We start from the raw sequence: 23,052 nt of genomic DNA on the forward strand, positions 1-23,052 counted from the left end.
GATTTCCCAAGCTTTAAACATCTCAAGGAGCACTGTGCAAGCCATCATATTGAAATGGAAGGAGCATCAGACCACTGCAAATCTACCAAGACCCGGCCGTCCATTCCAAACTTTCTTCTCAAACAAGGAGAAAACTGATCAGAGATGCAGCCAAGAGGCCCATGATCACTCTGAATGAACTGCAGAGATCTACAGCTGAGGTGGGAGAGCCTGTCCATAGGACAACAATCAGTCGTACACTGCACAAATCTGGCCTTTATGGAAGAGTGGCAAGAAGAAAGCCATTTCTCAAAGATATCCATAAAATGTCTCGTTTAAAGTTTGCCACAAGCCACCTGGGAGACACACCAAACATGTGGAAGAAGGTGCTCTGGTCAGATGAAATCAAAATTGAACTTTTTGGCCACAATGCAAAATGATATGTTTGGTGTAAAAGCAACACAGCTCATCACCCTGAACACACCATCCCCACTGTCAAACATGGTGGTGGCAGCGTCATGGTTTGGGCCTGCTTTTCTTCAGCAGGGACAGGGAAGATGGTTAAAATTGACGGGAAGATGGATGCAGCCAAATACAGGAACATTCTGGAAGAAAACCTGTTGGTATCTGCACAAGACCCGAGACTGGGACGGAGATTTATCTTCCAACAGGACAATGATCTAAAACATAAAGCCAAATCTACAATGGAATGGTTCAAAAATAAACGTATCCAAGTGTTAGAATGGCCAAGTCAAAGTCCAGACTTGAATCCAATCGAGAATCTGTGGAAAGAGCTGAAGACTGCTGTTCACAAACACTCTCCATCCAACCTCACTGAGCTCGAGCTGTTTTGCAAGGAAGAATGGGCAAGAATGTCAGTCTTTCCATGTGCAAAACTGATAGAAACATACCCCAACCGACTTGCAGCTGTAATTGGAGCAAAAGGTGGCGCTACAAAGTATTAACGCAAGGGGGCCGAATAATATTGCACGCCCCACTTTTCAGTTTTTTATTTGTTAAAAAAGTTTAAATTATCCAATAAGTTTTGTTCCACTTCACGATTGTGTCCCATTTGTTGTGGATTCTTGACAAAAAATTAAAATTTTATATCTTTATGTTTGAAGCCTGAAATGTGGCGAAAGGTTGCAAGGTTCAAGGGGGCCGAATACTTTTGCAAGGCACTGTACCTACCTACCCACCCACCAACCCACCTACCTACTTACCCAACGAATACCCACCCACTAACCTACCTACCAACCCACCCATGTATAAGCACCCATCTACCTATACTACTTACCTACCTTTTTGCCAATTTAGCTAACTTGGTACCTAACCAACTACCCACCCACCTACCTACAGTAACCACCTACCTACTTTTTTGAGGTTTTAGCTAATTCTCTTCCTAACTGTCTTCCTACCCACACACCTACCAACCACCTTAAATGTATACATACTGTACCTACCTACCCACCCACATATACCCACCCATCTATCAAATACCTTTTCTACCAACTTTTCGCAGTTTTAGCCAATTTGGTACTTAACTAGCTACCTACCTACAGTAACCACCTACCTACCTTTACAAGGTTTTAGCTAATTTGGTATCAAACTAGTTACCTACAAACCCACCTACCTACTTACCCAACGAATATCTACCTACCTACCGACCTACCCACCCATGTATAAGCACCCGTCTACCTATACTACTTACCTACCTTTTCGTTTGCTTTAGGTTTTCGCTAATTTAGGCCCAAACTAGCTACCTGCCCACACACCTACCTACCTACCTACCTACCTACCTGCCTACCTACCTACCTACCTACCTACCTACCTACCTACCTACCTCCTTAAACATATAGATACTGTACCTACCTACCTACCTACCTACCTACCTACCTACCTACCTACCTACCTACCTACCTACCTACCTACCTACCCATCCATTAATACCCACCCATCTATAAACAGTTCCTTTTTTACCTTCCTTTTCGCAGTTTTAGCTACTTCGGTTACTACCGACATAATCTTCTTCCTACATTCAATCACTGCCATCCCTCCCATGTCCAACAAACTGAACATCAATCCCCGCCAGCGCCAGCCAACGAGTTAACTCTTTCAGCGACGTCGACGACAACCGTGAATCGAAACGAGTCCATCACTTGTCGACATCCGCGAATCGGACGACTGTTGCTGTCAACGGCGGCCGATGACTTCACGAGACAAAAAATGCCACATACATATCTACGTACGTCAGGGTTGATGATATTAAGTATGAGGAGATTTTTCCAGATCCCCACCCAAAAAACAGCTTGTCAAAAAAAAAAGTTCACTCGTTTTTGGCAACAAGATAGCGCCTTCCCTTTTGGGTAACAAGATGGCGGCTTCAAAAGTTGCCTTTAGGAATCATCCCTTGATACTTTTCCCCTTTTGGGCATTCCACATGCCCCGTTTGGAGTGGTAGTAGTGAAAAAAGTTCCTCAGGCGGAGCCGCTCCACTTCCAAACCGTTCTGCAATACCCTGGACACATCACGCAGAGACAAACGTCAACTTCTGCCACGCTACTGACAGTCAAAGACAAGGCAATATGTATAATGGTCCAAACCCGATAATGGAAAACTGATACGTTATCGTTTGAATATGCTTTTATCGGCCGATATTATCGGCTACCTGATAGCATCTACCGCTAACTTCTACTAGCAAACTAGACCAGATATGACCAAAAAATCAGATCTGTGCATTAAGACCTGCGGTATCAAGCTAGCCTAAAATTAGAGTTGTTCGATAACTTCAGGTAGCCAATAATATCGGCCGATAAAAGCATTTTTAAATGATATCGGATGATATCGGTTTTTCATGATCGGGTTTGGGCTATAATGCATATTGCCTTCCAAATGAATGTACAGCGGCTGGTCACAGTTTAGCATAGCACTTATGCTAATTGACCATTCAGTGTCTCTAAACTAAAATGCTTGGGATTTGTTATGTGAGGATTCATGGTGCAAAAATTAAATGAACAGTAAATGATTGAAAAATAATGAACTAAAAACTCATGACATGTAACAACTGCATTACCACAAAGAAATAATCACTAAGAAAAGTAGAAAAATAATCAAGGACCAAAATCTGTGGAAAAACCCAGCAAAATGCATCTTGCATTGGCATGTCCTATGATTTGTAAGGCTTTGGTCGCCCCCTAGTGGCTCTATGGGGTAACTACTGTAAACGTGATTTCATTGTGAATGATTCCTTTTATTAAATGATGGCCATTTTGGCTCATTTCAAGTAATATTATTCATATGGGAAGCTCCTCGGTGGCAAGGCCCCGGCGGTGGATGAGATCCACCCAGAGTTCCTAAAGGATCTGCATGTTGAGGGGCTGTCATGGCTCTACAACATCACTTGGATATCGGGTACTGTGCCTCTGGATGGGCAGACCTGGGTGCTGGTCCCCCTTTTTAAGAAGCGGGTCCGGAAGGTGTGCTCCAATTATAGAGGGATCACACTCCTCAGCTTCCCCGGTAAGGTCAATTCAGGGGTGCTGGAGAAGAGGGTCCGTCGGGAAGTCCAATCTCGGATTCAGGAGGAGCAGTGTGATTTTCGTCCCGACCGTGGAACAGTGGACCAGCGCTACACACTCGGCAGGGTCCTCGGGGGAGCATGGGAGTTCGCCCAACCGGTCTACATGTTCTTTGTGGATTTGGAGAAAACGTTTGACCGTGTCCCTTGGAGAGTCCTGTGGATGGTGCTTTGGGAGTATGGGGTACTGAGCCCCCTAGCAAGGGCTGTACGGTTCCTGTACGACCGGTGCCAGAGTTTGGTCCGCATTGCTGGCAGTAGTCGGATTCGTTTCCAGTGAGGGTTGGACTCCGCCAAGGTTGCCCTTTGTCACTGATTCTGTTCATAACTTTTATAGGGAGAATTTCTAGGCGCAGCTGAAGCTTTGAGAGGGTCCAGTTTGATGGCCTCAGCAATGCATCTCTGCTTTTTTCAGATGATGTAGTGCTGTTGATTTAATCAAGGCGTGATCTCCAACTTTCACGGGAGCGGTTCGCAGCCGAGTGTGACGCGGTCGGGATGAAGATCAGCACTTCCAAATCCAAGACAGTGTTCCTTAGTCGGAGAATGCTGGTGAGCCCTCTTCAGGTTGGAGATGAGCTCCTGCCCCAAGTGGAGGACTTGGACAAGTATCTTGGGGTCTTGTTCACGAGTGAGAGTAGGAGAGAGCGGGAGATCGACAGGCGGATCGGTGCAGCGTCTGCAGTGATGCGGATGCTGCACCGGTCCGTTGTGGTGAAGAAGGAGCTGAGCCAAAAGGAGAACCTCTCGATTTATTAGTCGATCTACGTTCCTACCCTCACCTATGGTCACAAGCTGTAAGTCGTGTCCGCGGGTCCAAAAGAATAAGATCCTGGATACAAGCGGGGCGTCCAGGCTCTCCCTTAAAGATAGGGTGAGAAGCTTGGCCATCCGGGAGGGACTCGAGCCGCTACTCCTCCGGGTTGAGAGGAGCCAGTTGAGGTGGCCAGTTTGGATGCCTCCTGGACGCCTCCCTGGAGAGGTGTTCCGGCATGTCCCACCGGTGGAAAGCCCCGGGGACGACCCAGGACACGCTGGAGAGACTATGTCTCAAAGCTGTCCTGGGAACACCTTGGGATCCCGTCGGAGGGCTGTGGCTGGGAAGAGGGAATTCTGGGCTTCCCTGCAAAAGCTGGTGCCCCTGCGACCCGACCCCGGATTAAGCGGAAGATGATGGATGGATGGTTTTATATTGGTATCGGATTTTTGGAGTTGGACTTTTTTTTTTTTACCTGTCTAGGAGCTCCCAGTCTTCTCCGCCCCAGCGGTCTTTAAATTCTTCAGTGTTCATCCCGCCGATCTGATCAAAGTCTGACTTGTAGATTCCGAAAAGCCCGAAGCCGTTGACCTCCCAAAAACCTGTGGGTCAGAGAAAGCCGCGTCGGTTGCGTATGACCGACGACGACGACATCGCTCTTACCGTCGGGCTCCTTCGGCGAACTCCCGCAGCCGAGTCTCATGACGATGGGCGCGAACGCCAAGCGTCCTTCCACGCAGTGCTTGCGGATGCTCTCCAAGATGTTGGGAGGGAAATGAATGTGGAGGTCGCACAGGAAGATCACGCTGTGGCTATCCTGCCGGGAAGGCCGAGGTTTACGCGTACGTTTACTCGGGGGATCGTTCGCATCTCACCTCGATGGTATCTACGCCCATCTGGAGTCCGGCCGAGCGCTCAAAGTTGCCTTCTCGCCTCAGGTACTCGTATCTAAAGACAACAAAGAAAAGATGCAGTGTTTATCTTCTGCCTGTGTATTATGGTGTTATACTTAAAGTTGTGGTCAAAAGTTTACATACACTTGTGAAGAACATAATGTCATGGCTCTCTTGAGTTTCCAGTTATTTCTACAACTCTGATTTTTCTCCGATAGAGTGATTGGAACAGATAGTTCTTTGTCACAAAAAACCATTCATGAAGTTTGGTTCTTTTATGACTTTATTATGGGTTAACAGAAAGAGTGATCAAATCTGCTGGGTCAAAAATATACATACATAGATCTGAAAAAGCGAATCATTGACTTGAACAAGTCCGGAAAGTCACTTGGAGCCATTTCAAAGCAGCTGCAGGTCCCAAGAGCAACAGTGCAAACAATTGTTTGTAAGTATAAAGTGCATGGCACTGTTTTGTCACTGCCACGATCAGGAAGAAAACACAAGCTATCACCTGCCGCTGAGAGAAAATTGGTCAGGAGGGTGAAGATTCAACCGAGAATCACTAAAAAGCAGATCTGCCAAGAATTAGAAGCTGCTGGAACACAGGTGTCAGTGTCCACAGTCAAGCGTGTTTTGCATCTCTTTTGCAGAGGCTGTCGTGCAAGAAGGAAGCCCTTGCTCCAAAAGCGGCACCTTAAGGCTCGACTGAAGTTTGTTGCTGGACAAAGATAAGACCTTCTGGAGGAAAGTTCTGTGGTCAGACGAAACAAAAATCGAGCTGTTTGGCCACAATGCCCAGCAATACGTTTGGAGGAGAAAAGGTGAGGCCTTTAACCCCAAGTACACCATGCCTACCGTCAAGCACGGTGGTGGTAGTATTATGCTGTGGGGCTGTTTTGCTGCCAATGGAACTGTTGCTTTACAGAGAGTAAATGGGATAATGAAGAAGGAGGATTACCTTCAAATTCTTCAAGATAACCTAACGTCATCAGCCCGAAGATTGGGTCTTGGGCGCAGTTGGGTGTTCCAACAGGACAATGACCCCCAAGCACACATCAAAAGTGGTAATGGAATGGCTAAATCAGGCTAGAATTAAGGTTTTCGAATGGCCTTCCCAAAACCCCATTGAGAACTTGTGGACAATGCTGAAGAAACAAGTCCATGTCAGAAAGCCATCAAATTGAACTGAACTGCACCAATTCTGTCAAGAGGAGTGGTCAAAGATTCAACCAGAAGCTTGTGGATGGCTACCAAAAGCGCCTAATTGAAGTGAAAATGGCCAAGGGACATGTTAGCAAATATTAGCGCCGCTGTATGTATATTTTTGACCCAGCACTTTTTTCTGTTCACCCATTATAAAGTCATAAAAGAACCAAACTTCATGAATGTTTTTTGTGACAAAGAAGTATCTGTTCCAATCACTCTATCAGAGAAAAATCAGAGTTGTAGAAATAACTGGAAACTCAAGAGAGCCATGACATTATGTTCTTCACAAGTGTATGTCAACTTTTGACCACAACTGTATATAGCGCTTTTCCACCTTTTCAAGGTATTAGCTATTAAGAAATACGTTTGAAAAAGCAGAACGTGCCATTTCTGGAAAAATAACAATAATGGCTTTGTTGTGATGGTTTGTAGAAACCCAAGACACTTCCTCTTGATTTTGGGCTCACTTCCTGTTGATATAAGGTCTGTTGGTTTGGAGTCATTTTTGGGTCACTTCCTCTTGATAGGAGGTCACTTCATTTGCTTTGGAGTCAGTTCGCTGTCACATTGATTTGGAGTCATTTCGTGATCACTTCCTGTTGATTACAGGTCACTTCCTGTTACTTTGGGGTCATTTTGGTGTCACTTCCTGTTGATAGGAGGCCACTCCTCGTTGCTTTGGAGTCATTTCAGGGTCACTTTTGATTTGGAGTTTGGGATCACTTCCTGACAACAGGTCACTTTCTGTTGCTTTGGGGTCATTTCGGAATCACTTCCTATTTATAACCACTTCTTGTTGATTTGGGGCATTTTGAGGTCATTTTCTGTTGTTATCAGGTCACCTCTATTTGATTTGGAGTCACTTCCTGTTGCTTTGGGGGTCATTTCGGAGTCGCTTCCTGTTGCTTTTGGGTCATTTTGAAGTCACTTCCTGTCAATATCAGGTGACTTTCTCTTGATGTTGGGTCACTTTCTCTTGATTTGCATTTCAGGGTCACTTCCTGTTCATTTTGGATCACTTCCTGTTAATTTTTGGGCATTCCTGGTCACTTCCTGTTAATTTTTGGGCATTCCTGGTGACTTCCTGTTGATTTGGGGTATTTAGAGGTCACGTCCTATTTATTTTGTGGCCATTCCCGGGTAACTTCCTGTTGATTTTGGGGGCTAAGAAAAGCTATGAGCGGCGTCACTAGCTAGCGCGAACCTAGGAAGAGCGCTTTCCCGAAGCGCCTGCTCCACATCCATGTCTTCGCTCTCAAAGTCCACGATGATAACGCTGAAATTGTCGTCCTCGGTTTTACGGTGGAGATGTTCCATGTCCCAGATGAACTGTTGCACCCAGCGAGCTTGGTTCTTTACTGAAACACACAACCACAGAGACCATCGTTACAATCACTGCCGTGACCGGTAGAGTCGAAAGTTTCAGTTTATATTTCACGCAAGGGAGCACCACGAACTCCCTTCTTGCCAAAAAATACATCTCTCTCCGCCTTCACGCTAACAAACTGACCCTCGGCGACTCCCACAATGCAACTCTGTACTCCTGGTCAATAAAAACGATGTGAAGGTGAGAAAAGGAGCTTTGCGACTGACCCGGCACCACAAAGTGCACCATGACGTCGTTCCTCCAGCGCAGCGTGACAGGCTGGCAGAGCAGCGGCTCGGCGTAGGCGGCGCCGAGGTCCGTGGGCGAGGGGGGCCCGGCGAGGGGCGGGCCCGAGGCCGGTGCCGGGGCGCTCGGGTCCGCAGCCCCGCCCCGCCTGAGTAGCACGTAGATGTATTCTGACAGTCGCACCACGCTGCGGCCTCTCTCCATCAGCTCCAGTTCCACTAGGTAGCGGTTCCCTCTGGCCGAGTCTCGCCGCTTCTCCACGTTGACGATTCGCAGCAGGGTGTAAATCCTGGGGGACGGGACGAGGCGGGACAGGTCCGGACCCCAGAACTGAACATAAAAAAACCTGCAAGGGAGCGGCAGATCTTACCCGCCGTTGCGTCGGTTGAGCTTCTCCATGTACTGAGCCAGCACGTCCACCACCTCGCTCTCGGCCAGCTGAAGGTTCCCGGAGACGTTGCAGCGCAGGTCGTTCCAGTCGGAGCGCAGGAGCTCAAAGTCCACGGGGTTGACGGAGAAGGTCCGGCGCCAGTCCACATTCTCCTCGGCCCACCCCGGCCGCGGCTCCGTCTCCTCGTAGCCGTAGTCCGACATCTCGCCCTCGTCCGGCTCGGGGTCCGGCCGCGACTCCAGAGTTTCGGCGGTCCCCGGGTAAGGGGTGGGCACCCGTTCCGCGGAGTCGGGCCTCCGGGGGGCGGCCGTCCCGGGGCTTCTGTTCGTCCGTATTTCACCTGCATCGGCAAGGCTCCGATTGTCCGGCGACCCCACGGCCCCTTTTACGGGCGGAACAGGGCCCGGCCTACTCTTGGCTGCCGGTCTGGCGGTCTTCCCGCTTTGGTAGAAGAAGACTCCGGGAAAAATCTCTCTGGAGCGGCGAGATGGACCTTCCTCCCTAAGCCTCCTCTCCGGATGGCGCGCCCTGTCGGGGCGAGGCCTGGTGACATAGACTTTGTTCCCCACGGGCCGATCTTTCCGGTTTTCCAATTTGGGCTCCCGCTTCTCGTTCGGCATCCGACGGGCCAGAGAAGAAACGGAGGGCATTTTAGGAAAAAGAAGAGAGCCGCCTAATTTCCCGGCGGGCCCCGTGTGGCTCCAGGACAATGAGCGACCCGGGACGGCGCCATCTGTCCGGAAAGGCGCCGCCGGAGAGGCGCGGCGTTCCGAGTCGCTTTTGGATTTTCCAGGATTTCCGCGGCTTTCGCTCTCCGAGGGGGCATCTTCCCGGTGCCTGGGATCCTCCCCTCGGACCTCTCCCCCGGCAGGCAACGACACCGGTCCGGAGGGCCCCCGACCCAGGTCGAGGAGCTCCTCGGGCGAGTGCGTGCCGACCGGTTCCTGCTCTTCGTCCGCCTCAGTTTCATCTTCCTCCTGGAAATCTAGAGATCGTACGGGGAGGCTGAGAAAGGGCGACGATAGTCGACTCGCGGTGTGGCGCCTACCGTCAGGGTTGGGAAAGAAAAAGGGTCTGTCGTCTTCCTCCTCGTCATCCATCTTCATATACTTGTAGAAACCAAACCTGGCAGACACAAACTCGGCCAGTATAAGTTATCTCAAATTCCTTTTCTGACCTTTGTAACCTTTAACCTGATGACCCCCCCCAAAAAAATCCCCATTTCCATTTTGTATTAAAAGCACATTCTGCGAGTTTCATAATAATCCCTTTATTAAATCTTGCGTTATCGTGAAGATTTGGGGTCATGAGGTCAAAGGTTACCCTTCAGAAAAGGAATTTCGCACTTACTCAAGAACAAAGGAAAAGGATTATCATCAAATTTGTCAATTATGTTTGTCAAATGAAAAGGAAGAGGTGATACAAGAATTTCACACATAACTCAAGATAAAAGAAAGCAATTATATTCAAACTTGCAGGATATTTTTTAATTTGAAAGAGAGGATTGGATTTGGGGTTATGAGGTCAAAGGTCAGAAAAGGTATTTTGCAATAACTCAAGAAAAAAGGAAAAAGGATTATTAGCAAATTTGCCGATTACGTTTGTCATATGACATGGACGAGGTAATGACATTTTGGGGTCATGAGGTCAGAGGTCAGAAGAGGAATTTTGTGACAACTCTAAACCCAATAAAGGGATTATTATCCAATTTGCTGGATATGTTTGCCATGTGAAACAGAAGAGGTGATGACCTTTTGGGGTCATGAGATCAAAGGTCAAAAGTGGAATTTTGCAGTAACTTGAGAACCAACAAAACAATTATTATCAAACTTGCTGGATAGGTTTAAGATGCGAAACGGAAGAGGTAATTATATTTTGGGGTCATGAGGTCAAACGTCAGAAGAGAAATTTCGTGGCGACTCACAAACCAATAAAGGGATTATTATCAAATTTGCTGGATATCTTTGTAATGTGAAACAGAAGAGGTGATGACATTTTGGGTCATGAGATCAAAGGTCAAAAATGGAATTTTGCAATAACTTGAGAACCAATAAGACGATCATTATCAAACTTGCTGGATAGGTTTACGATGTGAAACGGAAGAGGTGATGATATTTTGGGGTCATGAGGTAAAAGGTCAGAAGAGAAATTTCGTGACGACTCAAGAACTAATAAAGGGATTATTATCAAATTTGCTGGATATGTTTTTAATGTTAACCGGAAGAGGTGATGACATTTTGGGGTCATGAAGTCATAGGTTGGAACAAGAATTTCAAGATCATTTAAGATAAAAGAAAGGGCCTACAATCAAACTTGCAGGATATGTGTAAATTTGAAAGAGAAGATTGGATTTTGGGTTATGACATCAAAGGTCACAGAGGTCAGAAAAGGAGTTTCACGATGACTCAAAAACTAATTAACGGATTATTATCAAATTTGCTGGATACCCTCGTGAGGAAAAGCGACATGGAAAATGAATGAATGAATGAATGAATGTTTGTAATGTGAAACAGAAGAGGTGATGACATTTTGGGATCGTGAGGTCAAAGGTCAAAAAATGGAATTTCGCAATATTTCGAGAACCAATAAAGGGATTATAATCAAACTTGCTGGATATGTTTTTGATATGACACGGAAGAGGTGATGACATTTTGTTGTCATTTGGAGTCTTCTGTCACAGAAGACATAAAAGGATTTTTGTAATAACTCAATGACGAAGAAAGGGATTATTATTGACCTTGCGGGATGCGTTTAAAATACCAGACGGAAGAGATGATTACATTGTGGTCAAGAGGTCAAAGTTCACATAGGTTATTCCAGGAATAGCTCAAGAGCAAACTAACACAGCCAGCGCGATAGACGTCCAATCCGTTAGCGAACAAAGACAAACGCTAATTTTCGCCTCATAACGGATTGGACGCCAGTGGCAGCCAGACAGTTCATTTGATTGCTTTTTTTTCATTTCAGCCACGTACTTCTCTAAGTAGATGGGGGACTCCCTGTAGAAACACTTGTTCTCTCGCTCCATGTGCGTCAGCCGGGTGAAGTCGTTGGGGTAGACGAACGGCAGGTAAACCTGCGACCACGTCCGGTCGGTCAATCCGAGCTGCGGCGTCAAGACCCCACCCGACCGGCCGTTTACTTACAAACTGCAGGCCCTGATATCTGGCCATGGGGAAATCTTTCACCACGTAGGTGGGAGAGTATAGACAAGCCGGCAGAACATTTGCCAGACGGGAGGGTGAGATCATGGGAGCTGACAAAAAAAAACAAAACAACAACAACAAAAACAGGCAGCAGACTCAACAATTAAAATCATAATTTTCAATTTTTGGGGGAATATTGCATGGGGGATGCTTGCTTTCTGGTCTGGGTCACCTCCTGTTCATTTTGGAACATTTACAGGTCTTTTCCTGTTCATTTTGGGGAATTGAGGGGCCACTTTCTGTTCATTTTGGCTCATTTCCTTTTAATTTAGGGGATTTTATGGGTCATTTCCTCTTGTATTGGGGGATTTTATGAGTGTTCAAGTGTCATGTTCAATTTGGTTCATTTCCTTCCTGTGAATTTGGGGGGGATTTTATGGGTCACTTCCAGTTTATTTTGGTGGATTTGTGGCCTACTTCCTGTTCATTTTGGGACATTTACAGGTCCCTTCCTGTTCATTTTGGCTCATTTCCTTTTAATTTGGGGGATTTTTATGGATCACTTCCTCTTGTTTTGGATCATTTTTGAGTCACTTCGTGTTTAATTTGGTTCATTTTTTTCCCCTGTGAATTGGGGGGATTTGATGAGTCACTTTCTGTTCATTTTAGGACATTTACAGGTCACTTCCTGTATTTTGGTTTATTTCCTGTTAAATTGAGGGATTTTATGGGTCACTTCCTGTTATTTTATTTACTTCCTGTTCATTTTGGCTCATTTCCTTTCAATTTAAGGGATTTGATGGGTCACTTCCTCTTGTTTTGGGGCATTATTGGGTCACTTCATGTTCAATTTGGTTCATTTCCTTCCTGTGAATTTGGGGGATTTTATGGGTCACTTCCAGTTTATTTTGGTGGATTTGTGGCCCACTTCCTGTTCATTTTGGGACATTTACAGGTCTGTTCCTGTTCATTTTGGCTCATTTCCTTTTAATTTGGGGGATTTTATGCATCACTTCCTCTTGTTTTGGGGCATTTTTGGGTCACTTCGTCTTTAATTTGGTTCATTTTTTTCCTATGAATTGGGGGGATTTTATGGGCCACTTCCTCTTATTTTGGGGCATTGTATGAGTCACTTCCTGTTTATTTTGGGACATTTCCAGGTCAATTCCTATTCATTTTGGTTAATTTTCTGTAAATTTGGGGGATTTTGGGTCATTTCCTGTTCATTTTGGGGCATTTCCAGGCCACTTCCTAATCTTTATTCAGTTCCTGTTGATTTTGGGTCACTTCCTGTTTGACAGTCACTTCCTATTGATTTTGGGGCATTTTTTTTGTTGTGTACCAAAAATGATATATTTGTACTTCCCCAAAAAGCATTGACATGTAAGAACAGAAAATGTCAATGTCAACGTCAAGGAGAAGAAGAGATTTACTGCTATAGAAGGTGTCCCTGGGGTCCGGCTTGAGCATATCGGCCCCGTGGCGCGGGGCCCCGCTTTCCTCCGCCCCCGGCGGGCCGACGTGGCTGGCCGAGGTCTGAGGAATGTGAGCCACGCTGTTCATCTTCAAGCTGGATTCGTCTGCATAGGGATAATTAGACACCACGTGATTGAACATCTATCAATGTCCCCATTGAACATTTCACCTGAAAAGTTGAAAACAAGCAAAGAAGAAGCAACTTTTACCAGTGTACAACGAAATGTAGGCCGAGTCGATCACTTCGTATTTCAAACCGGGGAGGAACGGTCGCCACTGGGTTGGAGAACAAGACAAAGTACAGCATTATCAGGAAGTGACCGGTGGCCATCTTGCGTCAGAGGACTTCCATTGTAGCAAATGTACTGTAATGCGCGTGATTTTCTCCACTAAAATACTCGCTGAATTCTGGAAGGATTTACAGATGAATTGGTTGATAACTAACAGCATTAACGTGGCTATGTTGAAAAAAATATATGTAAAGAGTTATTTTGGTTGAAAACGGAACAATTTATAGCAATGCCAACGTCCGTGTTCGATTGACTATAATAGAACAGTATATGTATCAAATGGCCCTGACGCAAAATGGCTGACAAATGATGACGAAATCTCATCCAAAACGTACAGATTGCCTTGTTTTTCGCAGCCGGACTCACCCCGACTTCCACGTGATCCGAGCCCTTGTCGTCCTGCTTGTGCAGAAGCTCAAAGTAGTAACGTCGGGAGGACATCAAGCTGATGGAAAGACAGACAGACAATCATTCCATTGCTATTTGCCTACTCTTAATGTTGGAGGACCCATTCCAGTCCTAATGATAGGATGTCAATTGCCGTCAATGAGTTAACACGAAGAGACCAGGGAATGCCCCATAATTAACAGAATGTGACCCAAGATCAACAGGTAATGACCAGGGAATGCCCCAATATCCACAAGAAGTGATCCAAATTTAACAGTAAGTGACCCGTAAATGCTCCAAAATCAACAGGTGACCCTGAAATACCCTCAAATCCACAAGAAATGATCCAAAATTAACAGGACGTTACCCAAAAATGCCCCAATATCAACAGGAAGTGACAAAAATCGACAGAAAGGGACTTGTAAATGCCCCAATTTTAGTGGGAAGGGATCCATATCAACAGGAAGTGACCTGTAAATGCCGCAAAATTAACAGGAACTGACCCAAGAATGCCCCAATATAACAGTACTTCATACAAAATCAACAGGTGACCTAGAATGACCCCAAACCCACAAGAAGTGATCCAAAATCAACAGGAAGTAAACTGTAAATAACCATATATAAACAGTTAATGACCAGAGAATGTCCCAAAATCAACAGGAAGTGACCCAAACCGGAAGTGACCTGTAAATGGCCAAATATTAACAGGAAATGACCCCCCCAAAAAATGCTCCAATATAAACAGGAAGTCATACAAAATCAACAGGTGACCTAAAATGACCCCCAAATCCACAAGACGTGAATGTAAATGCCCATATTTTGACAGGAAATGTCCCAAAATCAACAGCAAGTGACCCAAAATCAACTGACAATCCAGAAAGATGCCCAAAATTCACAAGGAATTATTCGAAATCCACAGGAAGTGACCTGTAAATGTCCCAAATTAGCTGGAAATAACCCAAAATGAACAGGTAATGACCAGGGAATGCCCCAATATCCACAAGAAGGGATCCAAATTCAACAGTAAGTGACCCGTATATGCTCCAGAACCAACAGGAAGTCGCCCAAAATCAACAGGTGAAATACCCTCAAATCCACAAGAAATGATCCAAAATTAACAGGACGTTACCCAAAAACGCCCCAATATCAACAGGAAGTGACAAAAATCAACAGAAAGGGACTTGTAAGTGCCCCAATTTTAGTGGGAAGGGGTCCATATCAAGAGCAAGTGACCTGTAAATGCCCCAAAATTAACAGGAACTGACCTAAGAATGCCCCAATATAAACAGTATGTCATACAAAATCAACAGGTGACCTAGAATGACCCCAAACCCACAAGAAGTGATCCAAAATCAACAGAAGGTAAACTGTAAATAACCATATATTAACAGTCAATGACCAGGGAATGTCCCAAAATCAACAGGAAGTGACCCAATATCAACATGAAATGCCCCCAACAGGAAGTGACCTGTAAATGCCCAAATATTAACAGGAAATGACCCCAAAAAACGCTCCAATATAAACAGGAAGTCATAGAAAATCAACAGGTGACCTAGAATTACCCCCAAATCCACAAGAAGTGAATATTTTAACAGGAAATGAGCATTTATCAACAGGAAGTGACCCAAAATCAACTGACAATCCAGAATGATGCCCAAATTTGACAAGGAATTATCCAAAATCAACATGAAGTGACCTGTAATTGCTAATATATTAACAAAAAAAACCCCATCAAGAAACAGGAAATCCACAATAAGTGATCCAAAATCAACAGGAAGTAAACTGTAAATGTCCAAATGTTAACAGGACCATAAATCAACAGGAAATGCCCCAAAATCAACAAGAAGTGACCCAAAATCAACTGACAACCCCAAATTACTGCCAAAATTCACAAGGAATGATCCAAAATCAACAGGAAGTGATCTGTAAATACCCCAAAATCAACAGGTGACCCAGACTTGCCCCCAAAACCACAAGAAATGATCTACTACTCATGGGCAGACGCAGAAGTATGACCGGACTCCACATGATGAAGAACGTTTTGCTGCCTTAAGTTGGGTACTCAACTTTACATTTCATCTAAATCCATCACCCCTGTCATTCTCTCTCACATCTCAAACTGCCTGTCTGACATAAAAACCTGGATGGACAATAACTTTCTCAAACTCAACAGTAACAAAACAGAACTTCTCATCACCGGACCCAAAGCTCTCCTCCCCTCTGTACAGAACCTCACTCTCCTCATTGATGGTCACCTTGTCACCCCCTCCACCTCCGTACGCAATCTTGGCATCATAATGGACTCAACACTGTCATACCAATCACACATCAGCCACCTCACTAAAATCTCCTTCTGTCATCTCCGCAACATCGCCCGCATCCGTCCCTCCCTCTCCCAAGCCACAGCTGAAATACTCATTCACGCCTTCATCACATCCAGACTCGACTACTGCAATAGCCTCCTCTATGGTCTTCCATCTTCTCATCTCCAAAAGCTGCAAAACGTACAGAACTCTGGCGCCCGCCTCCTCACCCACACCCGCTCCAGAGAGCACATCACCCCCATCCTCCAACAGCTTCACTGGCTTCCAATCTCATACCGGATTCAGTACAAACTCCTCCTCCTCACCTACAAGTCCCTCCATAACCTGGCCCCTTCCTACCTCACTGACCTCCTACAACAGCACTGTCCCTCCCGCCGCCTACGTTCTGCCGACTCTAATCTCCTCACACCCATCACTCGCACTAAGCTCCGAACCTTGGGGGACCGAGCCTTCGCCGCTGCTGCTCCCTCACTCTGGAACTCACTCCCAAAACCCATCAGGAACTCGGACTCATTACAAATCACTCCTAAAACCCCACCTGTTCAAACTAGCTTTTCCCACCTCTTAATTCTTCATTCTGTTTTTGTGTTATGTTATGTAAAGCGTCTTTGAGTGTCCAAAAAAGCGCTATATAAGTTTGAGGTATTACTATTATTATTATTACTTACTGGACCGACTTGGAGGACTGGGACCTGAACTTGTTGAACTCGCCCGGAGCGCTCCACTCGGTGCCCAACTGCAACAAGCGACAGGACGAGGCAGCACATAATAGTAGTACACACAGACTTCCCAGAATGCTTTGCTCACCTGTCCGACAAAGACCAGCAGTCTGGCGTTGAGAGGACTTTCGTCGGGACTGAGCCAGAACTCGGAATTATCGTCAGATGACACCGAGAACTGGAAATCGCCTGAGGAGTGAGATGGAGCAATCGTCATTTACAGAGTGTCCGTGAACGCCTCGCCGCTTGTCACAGTACTACAACCTTTAACTGGATATCGATGCTCAACTGTTATTTGTGGCTAAATTGCAATTCCTGTTGATTTCCGAGTCACTTCCTGTTGATTTTGGGAACTTTATGGGTCACTTTCGATAGATTTTGGATCATATCATGTTAGTATGGGTCACTTCCTGTGTACTTCGTGTCACTTCCTGCTAATTAGGTTCAACTCCAAGGCACTTCCTGTTCATTTAGGGACATTTCTGGTAACTTCCTGTGTATGTTGCGTAATTTCCTGCTTAGATTTGATTTTGGGACATTTACGGGTCACTTCCTATTAATATGGGGGATTTTATGGGTCACTTCCTGTTCATTGAAGAGAATTTTTGGTCACTTCCTGTTGATTTTGGGTCATTTTAGGTAACTTCCTGTGCATTTTGGTCTCATTGATTTTGGCGTATTTTCAGGACACTTCCTGTTGATTTTTGGGCATTTCCTGTTAACACGGGGGATTTAACGGGTGACTTCCTGTTGATTTTGGGCATTTCTGGTAACCTTCTGCGTATTTTGGTACTTTCTGTTGATTTTGGGTCACATCATGTGTGTGTCGGGTCACTTCCTGCTAAGTTGGGTTCAATTAAAGGTCACTTCCTGTTGATTTTGGGGCATTTACGGGTCACTTCATATTGATTTTGGAACATTATGGGTAACCTCCTGTGTATTTTGGTCTCCATATTGATTTTGGCACCTTTTCGGGACACTTCCTGTTGATTTTTGGTCATTTCCTGTTGACACGGGGATTTTATGGGTAACTTCCCGTTGATTTTGGGCATTTCTGGTAACCTGTGTATTTTGGTTACTTCCTGTTGATTTTGGGTCACATCATGTGTGTCGGGTCATTTCCTGCTAAGTTAGGTTCAATTAAAGGTCACTTCCTATTGATTTTGGAACATTATGGGTAACCTCCTGTTTATTTTGGTCTCTTCATATTGATTTTGCCGCCTTTTAAGGTCACTTCCTTTTGATTTTTGGTCATTACCTGTTTATATTGGGGATTTTAAGAGTCACTTCCTCTTGATTTTGTGTCACTTCCTGTTGATTTTGGGTATTTCTGAGTCACCCTCTGTTGATTTTGGATCACTTCCTGTTGATTTGGGGCATATATGGTAACTTCCTGTGTATTTTGGTTACGTCCTGTTGATTTTGGGTCACAACCTGTGTGTGTCGGCTCACTTCCTGCTAATTATGTTCAATTTCCTGTTCATTTTGGGACGTTTATGGGTCACTTAGTATTGATTTGGGTTCATTTGCTGTTAATGTGGGGATTTTGTGGGTCACTTCCGGTTCATTTTGGGGAATTTTTAGGTCACTTCCTGTTGATTTTTGGTCATTTCCTGTTAATATGGGGGACTTTATGGGTCACTTCCTGTCTATTTTGTGTCATTTCATGTAGATTCTGGGCATTTCTGAGTCAACTTCTGTGGATTTTGGGTCACTTCCTGTGCATGATGGGTCACTTCCTGCTAATTTTAGGTCACTGCCAGTTGAATTTTCGTCGTGTCCTTTTAATTTTGGTTAAATACCAGGTACGTGTTGATTTTGGACCATTTCTGGTAACTTCCTGTGTATGTTGAGTCACTTCCTGCTAAGTTAGGTTCAATTAGAGGTCACTTCCTGTTGGTTTTGGGTGATTTATGGGTTATTTCTCAGCGCTTTTGTGTCATTTGCTGTTAATATGGAGATTGTATGGGTCACTTCCTGTTGATTTTGGGGCATTTCTGATCACTTTATGTTATATCTGGTAACTTCTCGTATATGTCGAGTCACTTCCTGCTAATTTAGGTGTAATTCCAGGTCACTTCCAATTGCTTGGGTCATTTCCTGTTAATATGGGGGACTTTATGGGTCACTTCCTGTTCATTTTAATGGCATTTTTAGGTCACTTCCAATACATTTTAAGTCACTTCTTGTTGATTTTGGGTCATTTCCTGTTATATGGGGAATTTTATGGGTCCCTTCCTGTTAATATTGGGTCATTATAGGTAACTTCCTGTGTACTTTAGTCTCTTCCTATTGATTTTGGCGCATTTTCAGGCCATTTCCTGTTGATTTTGGGTCATTTCCTGTTAACATGGTGGATTTCATGGGTCACTTCCTGCTAACTTTAGGTCACTTCCTGTTGATTTTGGGTCATCATAGGTCACTACCTGTGTATTTTGGTCTCATCCTATTGATTTTGGCGCATTTTCAGGTCACTTCCTATTGATTTTTGGTCATTTCCTGTTAATACTGGGGATTTTATGAGTCACTTCCTGTTGATTTTGTGTCATCTCATGTAGATTTTTGGGATTTCTGATTATGTTGGGTCACTTCCTGCAAGTTTAGGTTCATGGGTCAATACTTGTGGATGTCATCTTACTTCCTGCTAATTCAGGTTCAATTCCAGGTCACTTCCTGTTGATTTGAGGGCATTTCTGGGTCACTTTGTACTTATTTTAGGCCACCTCCTGTTGAGTTTGGGGCATTTCAGGTCACTTGCTGTCATATCTGGTAGCTTCCCGTGTATGTCGAGTCACTTCCTGTTAATTTAGGTTCAATTACAGGTCACTTCCTGTTGGTTTTGGGTGATTTATGGGTTATTTCTTAGCGCTTTTGGGTCATTTGCTGTTAATATGGAGATTTTATGGGTCACTTCCTGTTAATTTTGGGGCATTTCTGGTCACTTTATGTTATATCTGGTTACTTCTCGTATATGTCGAGTCACTTCCTGCTAATTTAGGTGTAATCCCGGGTCACTTCCAATTGCTTGGGTCATTTCCTGTTAATGTGGGGAACTTTAGGGGTCACTTCCTGTTAATTTTAATGGCATTTTTAGGTCACTTCCAATATATTTGAAGTCACTTCCTGTTGATTTTGGGACATTTCCTGTTGTATGGGGAATTTTATGGGTCCCTTCCTGTTAATATTGGGTCATTATAGGTAACTTCCTGTGTACTTTAGTCTCTTCCTATTGATTTTGGCGCATTTTCAGGCCATTTCCTGTGGATTTTGGGTCATTTCCTGTTAACATGGTGGATTTCATGGGTCACTTCCTGCTAATTTTAGGTCACTTCCTGTTGATTTTGGGGCATTTTCAGGTCACTTCCTATTGATTTTTGGTCATTTCCTGTTAATACTGGGGATTTTATGAGTCACTTCCTGTTGATTTTGTGTCATTTCATGTAGATTTTCGGGATTTCTGATTATGTTGGGTCACTTCCTGCTAGTTTAGGTTCATGGGTCAATACTTGTGGATGTCATCTTACTTCCTGCTAATTCAGGTTCAATTCCAGGTCACTTCCTGTTGATTTGGGGGCATTTCTGGGTCACTTTGTATTTATTTTAGGCCACTTCCTGTTGAGTTTGGGGCATTTCAGGTCACTTTCTGTCGTATCGGGTAGCTTCCCGTGTATGTCGAGTCACTTCCTGTTAATTTAGGTTCAATTCCAGGTTACTTCATGTTTATTTTGGGACATTTCGGGTCACTTCCTGTTCATTTTGTGGTATTTTTAGGTCACTTCCAATACATTTTAGGTCACTTCCTGTTGATTTGGGGTATTTATAAGTCACCTTCTGTTGATTTTAGGTCACTCCCTGTTTGTATGGGGATTTCATGGGTCACTTTCTGCTAATTTAGGTTCAATTCCAGGTCACTTCCTGTCAATCTTGGTACATTTGTGGGTTACTTCTTATTGATTTTGCCTCATTTTCTATTTATGTGGGGCATTTTATGGGTTACTTCCTATTTAATTTACATCACTTCCTGTCCATTTTGGATCATTTCTGGTAACTTCCTGTGTATTTTTGGTTACTACCTGTTGATTTTGGCTAGTTTAGGTTCAATGTCAGGTAACGTCTTGCTTATTTTGGGACATTTATGGGTCACTTCCAATTGATTTTGGCTCATTTCTTGTTTATATGACGTATTTTACGGGTTAGGGTTATCACTAGTAGACGTCCGATCCGGCGAATGAATGTTCATTTATTCACTGCTAACCCTCCCACGGCATATGGATTGTATGTCCGGCGACAGTTAATGAGTTAATAGTACGTGAGGTCCGAGGGAGCGCAGTCGCCGGTTACCGTCGCGGTAAGGGTGGAGGAATCCAAAGATTCTCAGGCCGTAATTCTTCCACTTGGGAGCCACGGCCAGCTTCTTCAGGGTGGTTCTCGTCTGGGGGAAAAAAACAATAGAACTAAATTAGTGAAATAATTGATCACACAAGCACGTGTCTACACGTCAAATTCCCAGTAATAGACGTAGTAGCATTGTCCTAGCACAGGGGTGTCCAAACTTTTTGCAAAGATTTGGTGTGGTAAAAATGTGGGGGGCCGACCTTGGTTGACGTCCTTTACGTAGAACAATATATTTAAGCAAATTTGTGTGTCACATTTGCTTTATAATTTTTTAAAATGAATAATATCAACAGTCTCGCAACTAGCCTTTGTGGCGTTCTCGGGTTCTTGCGAAATACTGCTGCTGTGAAATTAAACTAGCTTCAAGTTGCTACGTATCTTCCCTGTAATCTTGTCGTATATGTCAGCGTCTCTTGTTTGGTAATATCGCTTCACATTGAAGTCTTTCAAAACAGCAACTGTCTCTTTGCAAATGGGGCAGACACAGTTGTTGCGTATTATAGTGAAGAAATAGTCCGATTTCCACCTATCCCTGAAGCGTCGGCCGTTGCAGTCAACTTTCTTTTGTGTGTTGATTGTCACCATTTTAGAAAATTGGGAGTTAAGGGTCACATGGGTAATGTTGCTTAGAGTGCTGCTGCCTTTTAGTGGGTAAATGAGGAGCAGCATGTAGGGGCAGTTTACATGGCGACTCTGCGACACAAAGACGCAATGACTGAGTAGCGGACGCGCTTCGCGTGCATATGGTGTCGGCGAAGACGAAAAATTCTGAATCCTGCCTCCAAAGGGGAAGCATCCGATTGCGTGGGGTTGAGGGGGGCTTCCTCGGCATGCATATCAAAGGCTCCTGCGGCGCGAGACCGCGCCGTTAACGTCAGCACTCGTACACGTCACATTGGGCGTGCGCAGTGGTGCTACTAAACATTAAAAACAGCGAATATGACGGAACGTCGGCTTTAATTTACCGTTTTAATAATATTTTTGAGTTAAAGATGTTGAATGTTTCAATTTTTGTGCCTTTTTGAAAAAAGAAAAATGACATTGCTTCGAGTGGCGGGCATATTTTGTTCCGGGCTGAGGGAGCTTGGTGGGGTCAATGTGCATCATTCTCTGTCGCCCTGAAAATCTGCACTGCCCCCTAGGGCCTTGCATGAATACTACATCGTTTTTGTGTGGAATTGCGATATTGTTCAAATGGAGATGCAAGTGCAAATTTGAAATTTTTGGTATTCTCGGAGAGTCACCATGTAAACGGCCCCATAGTGTGTAAGCTACTTCATATGATGGTAGCAGTACTGCTGACCAATTTGTTAAGTCTGTGTGCGGGCCAGACGTTATTGATTTTATGACAGAGGCTGGGGGCCGGATGAAATTTGACCAGGGGGCCACATTTCAGATTCAGATTCAGATTCAGAATATTTATTGTCATTGCAACAAAAAAGCACAACGAAACTTTGTTTGGAGCATTCATCCAGCTCATACAGCTAAGTTGGTAATTTGGCCCCCGGGCCGGACTTTGGACATATAAAAGGCTAGATGTAAAGGCAAAGTCAGCAGCCTGGCAGCCATCTTGGGTCATAGGACCGCTACAGCGGGCTCATTTTCCCCACTGAAATACTCCTAAGCTCGCTGACTTCATAACACAGGGATTGATTCATAACCAACCGTGCTAATGTGGATGTTTGAAAATTTTTTAAAGTATGTAGTTCATTGACTGCAGCAACACAGAGTAGATGATGCCAGAATGGATGTGGCTTATACATCGTTTAAGTCAAAGATACTTTACAAAGTCTTCAGCAGTGTTGTTAATAACGGCGTTAGAATATAATGGCGTTATTTTTTTCAGTAGTGAGTAATCTAATTAATTACTTTTCTCATCTTGACAACGCCATTACCGTTA

The 23,052-nt window shown here is 44.6% G+C and overlaps 1 protein-coding gene across 4 annotated transcripts in view; it reads right to left on the reverse strand.

Annotated features, from left to right (window-relative positions):
- Positions 1 to 1,235: 1,235 nt before the first annotated feature.
- b4galnt4a (beta-1,4-N-acetyl-galactosaminyl transferase 4a) overlaps positions 1,236 to 23,052 on the reverse strand; it is a 39,750-nt gene continuing 17,933 nt past the window's right edge. The window contains exons 5-21 of one of the 4 annotated variants that reach the window (XM_057837441.1): positions 21,099 to 21,189; positions 16,846 to 16,946; positions 16,707 to 16,774; positions 13,694 to 13,772; positions 13,247 to 13,313; positions 12,995 to 13,141; positions 11,562 to 11,671; positions 11,391 to 11,491; positions 9,464 to 9,540; positions 8,395 to 9,400; positions 8,006 to 8,313; positions 7,617 to 7,770; positions 5,189 to 5,261; positions 4,977 to 5,130; positions 4,789 to 4,915; positions 1,876 to 2,497; positions 1,236 to 1,754 (exon numbers count right to left, since the gene is read on the reverse strand). In XM_057837441.1, the coding sequence (XP_057693424.1) occupies positions 2,383 to 2,497; positions 4,789 to 4,915; positions 4,977 to 5,130; positions 5,189 to 5,261; positions 7,617 to 7,770; positions 8,006 to 8,313; positions 8,395 to 9,400; positions 9,464 to 9,540; positions 11,391 to 11,491; positions 11,562 to 11,671; positions 12,995 to 13,141; positions 13,247 to 13,313; positions 13,694 to 13,772; positions 16,707 to 16,774; positions 16,846 to 16,946; positions 21,099 to 21,189 (2,778 nt within the window). In that variant the 3' untranslated portion in view covers positions 1,236 to 1,754; positions 1,876 to 2,382. Of the gene's footprint in view, positions 1,791 to 1,847; positions 2,498 to 4,788; positions 4,916 to 4,976; positions 5,131 to 5,188; positions 5,262 to 7,616; positions 7,771 to 8,005; positions 8,314 to 8,394; positions 9,401 to 9,463; positions 9,541 to 11,390; positions 11,492 to 11,561; positions 11,672 to 12,994; positions 13,142 to 13,246; positions 13,314 to 13,693; positions 13,773 to 16,706; positions 16,775 to 16,845; positions 16,947 to 21,098; positions 21,190 to 23,052 lie in introns of all 4 variants that reach the window. The other 3 variants (XM_057837440.1, XM_057837439.1, XM_057837438.1) reach the window with 3 other exon arrangements.

The sequence above is a fragment of the Corythoichthys intestinalis genome, chromosome 5, assembly GCF_030265065.1.
Source record: "Corythoichthys intestinalis isolate RoL2023-P3 chromosome 5, ASM3026506v1, whole genome shotgun sequence".
Taxonomy (NCBI): Eukaryota; Metazoa; Chordata; class Actinopteri; order Syngnathiformes; family Syngnathidae; genus Corythoichthys; species Corythoichthys intestinalis.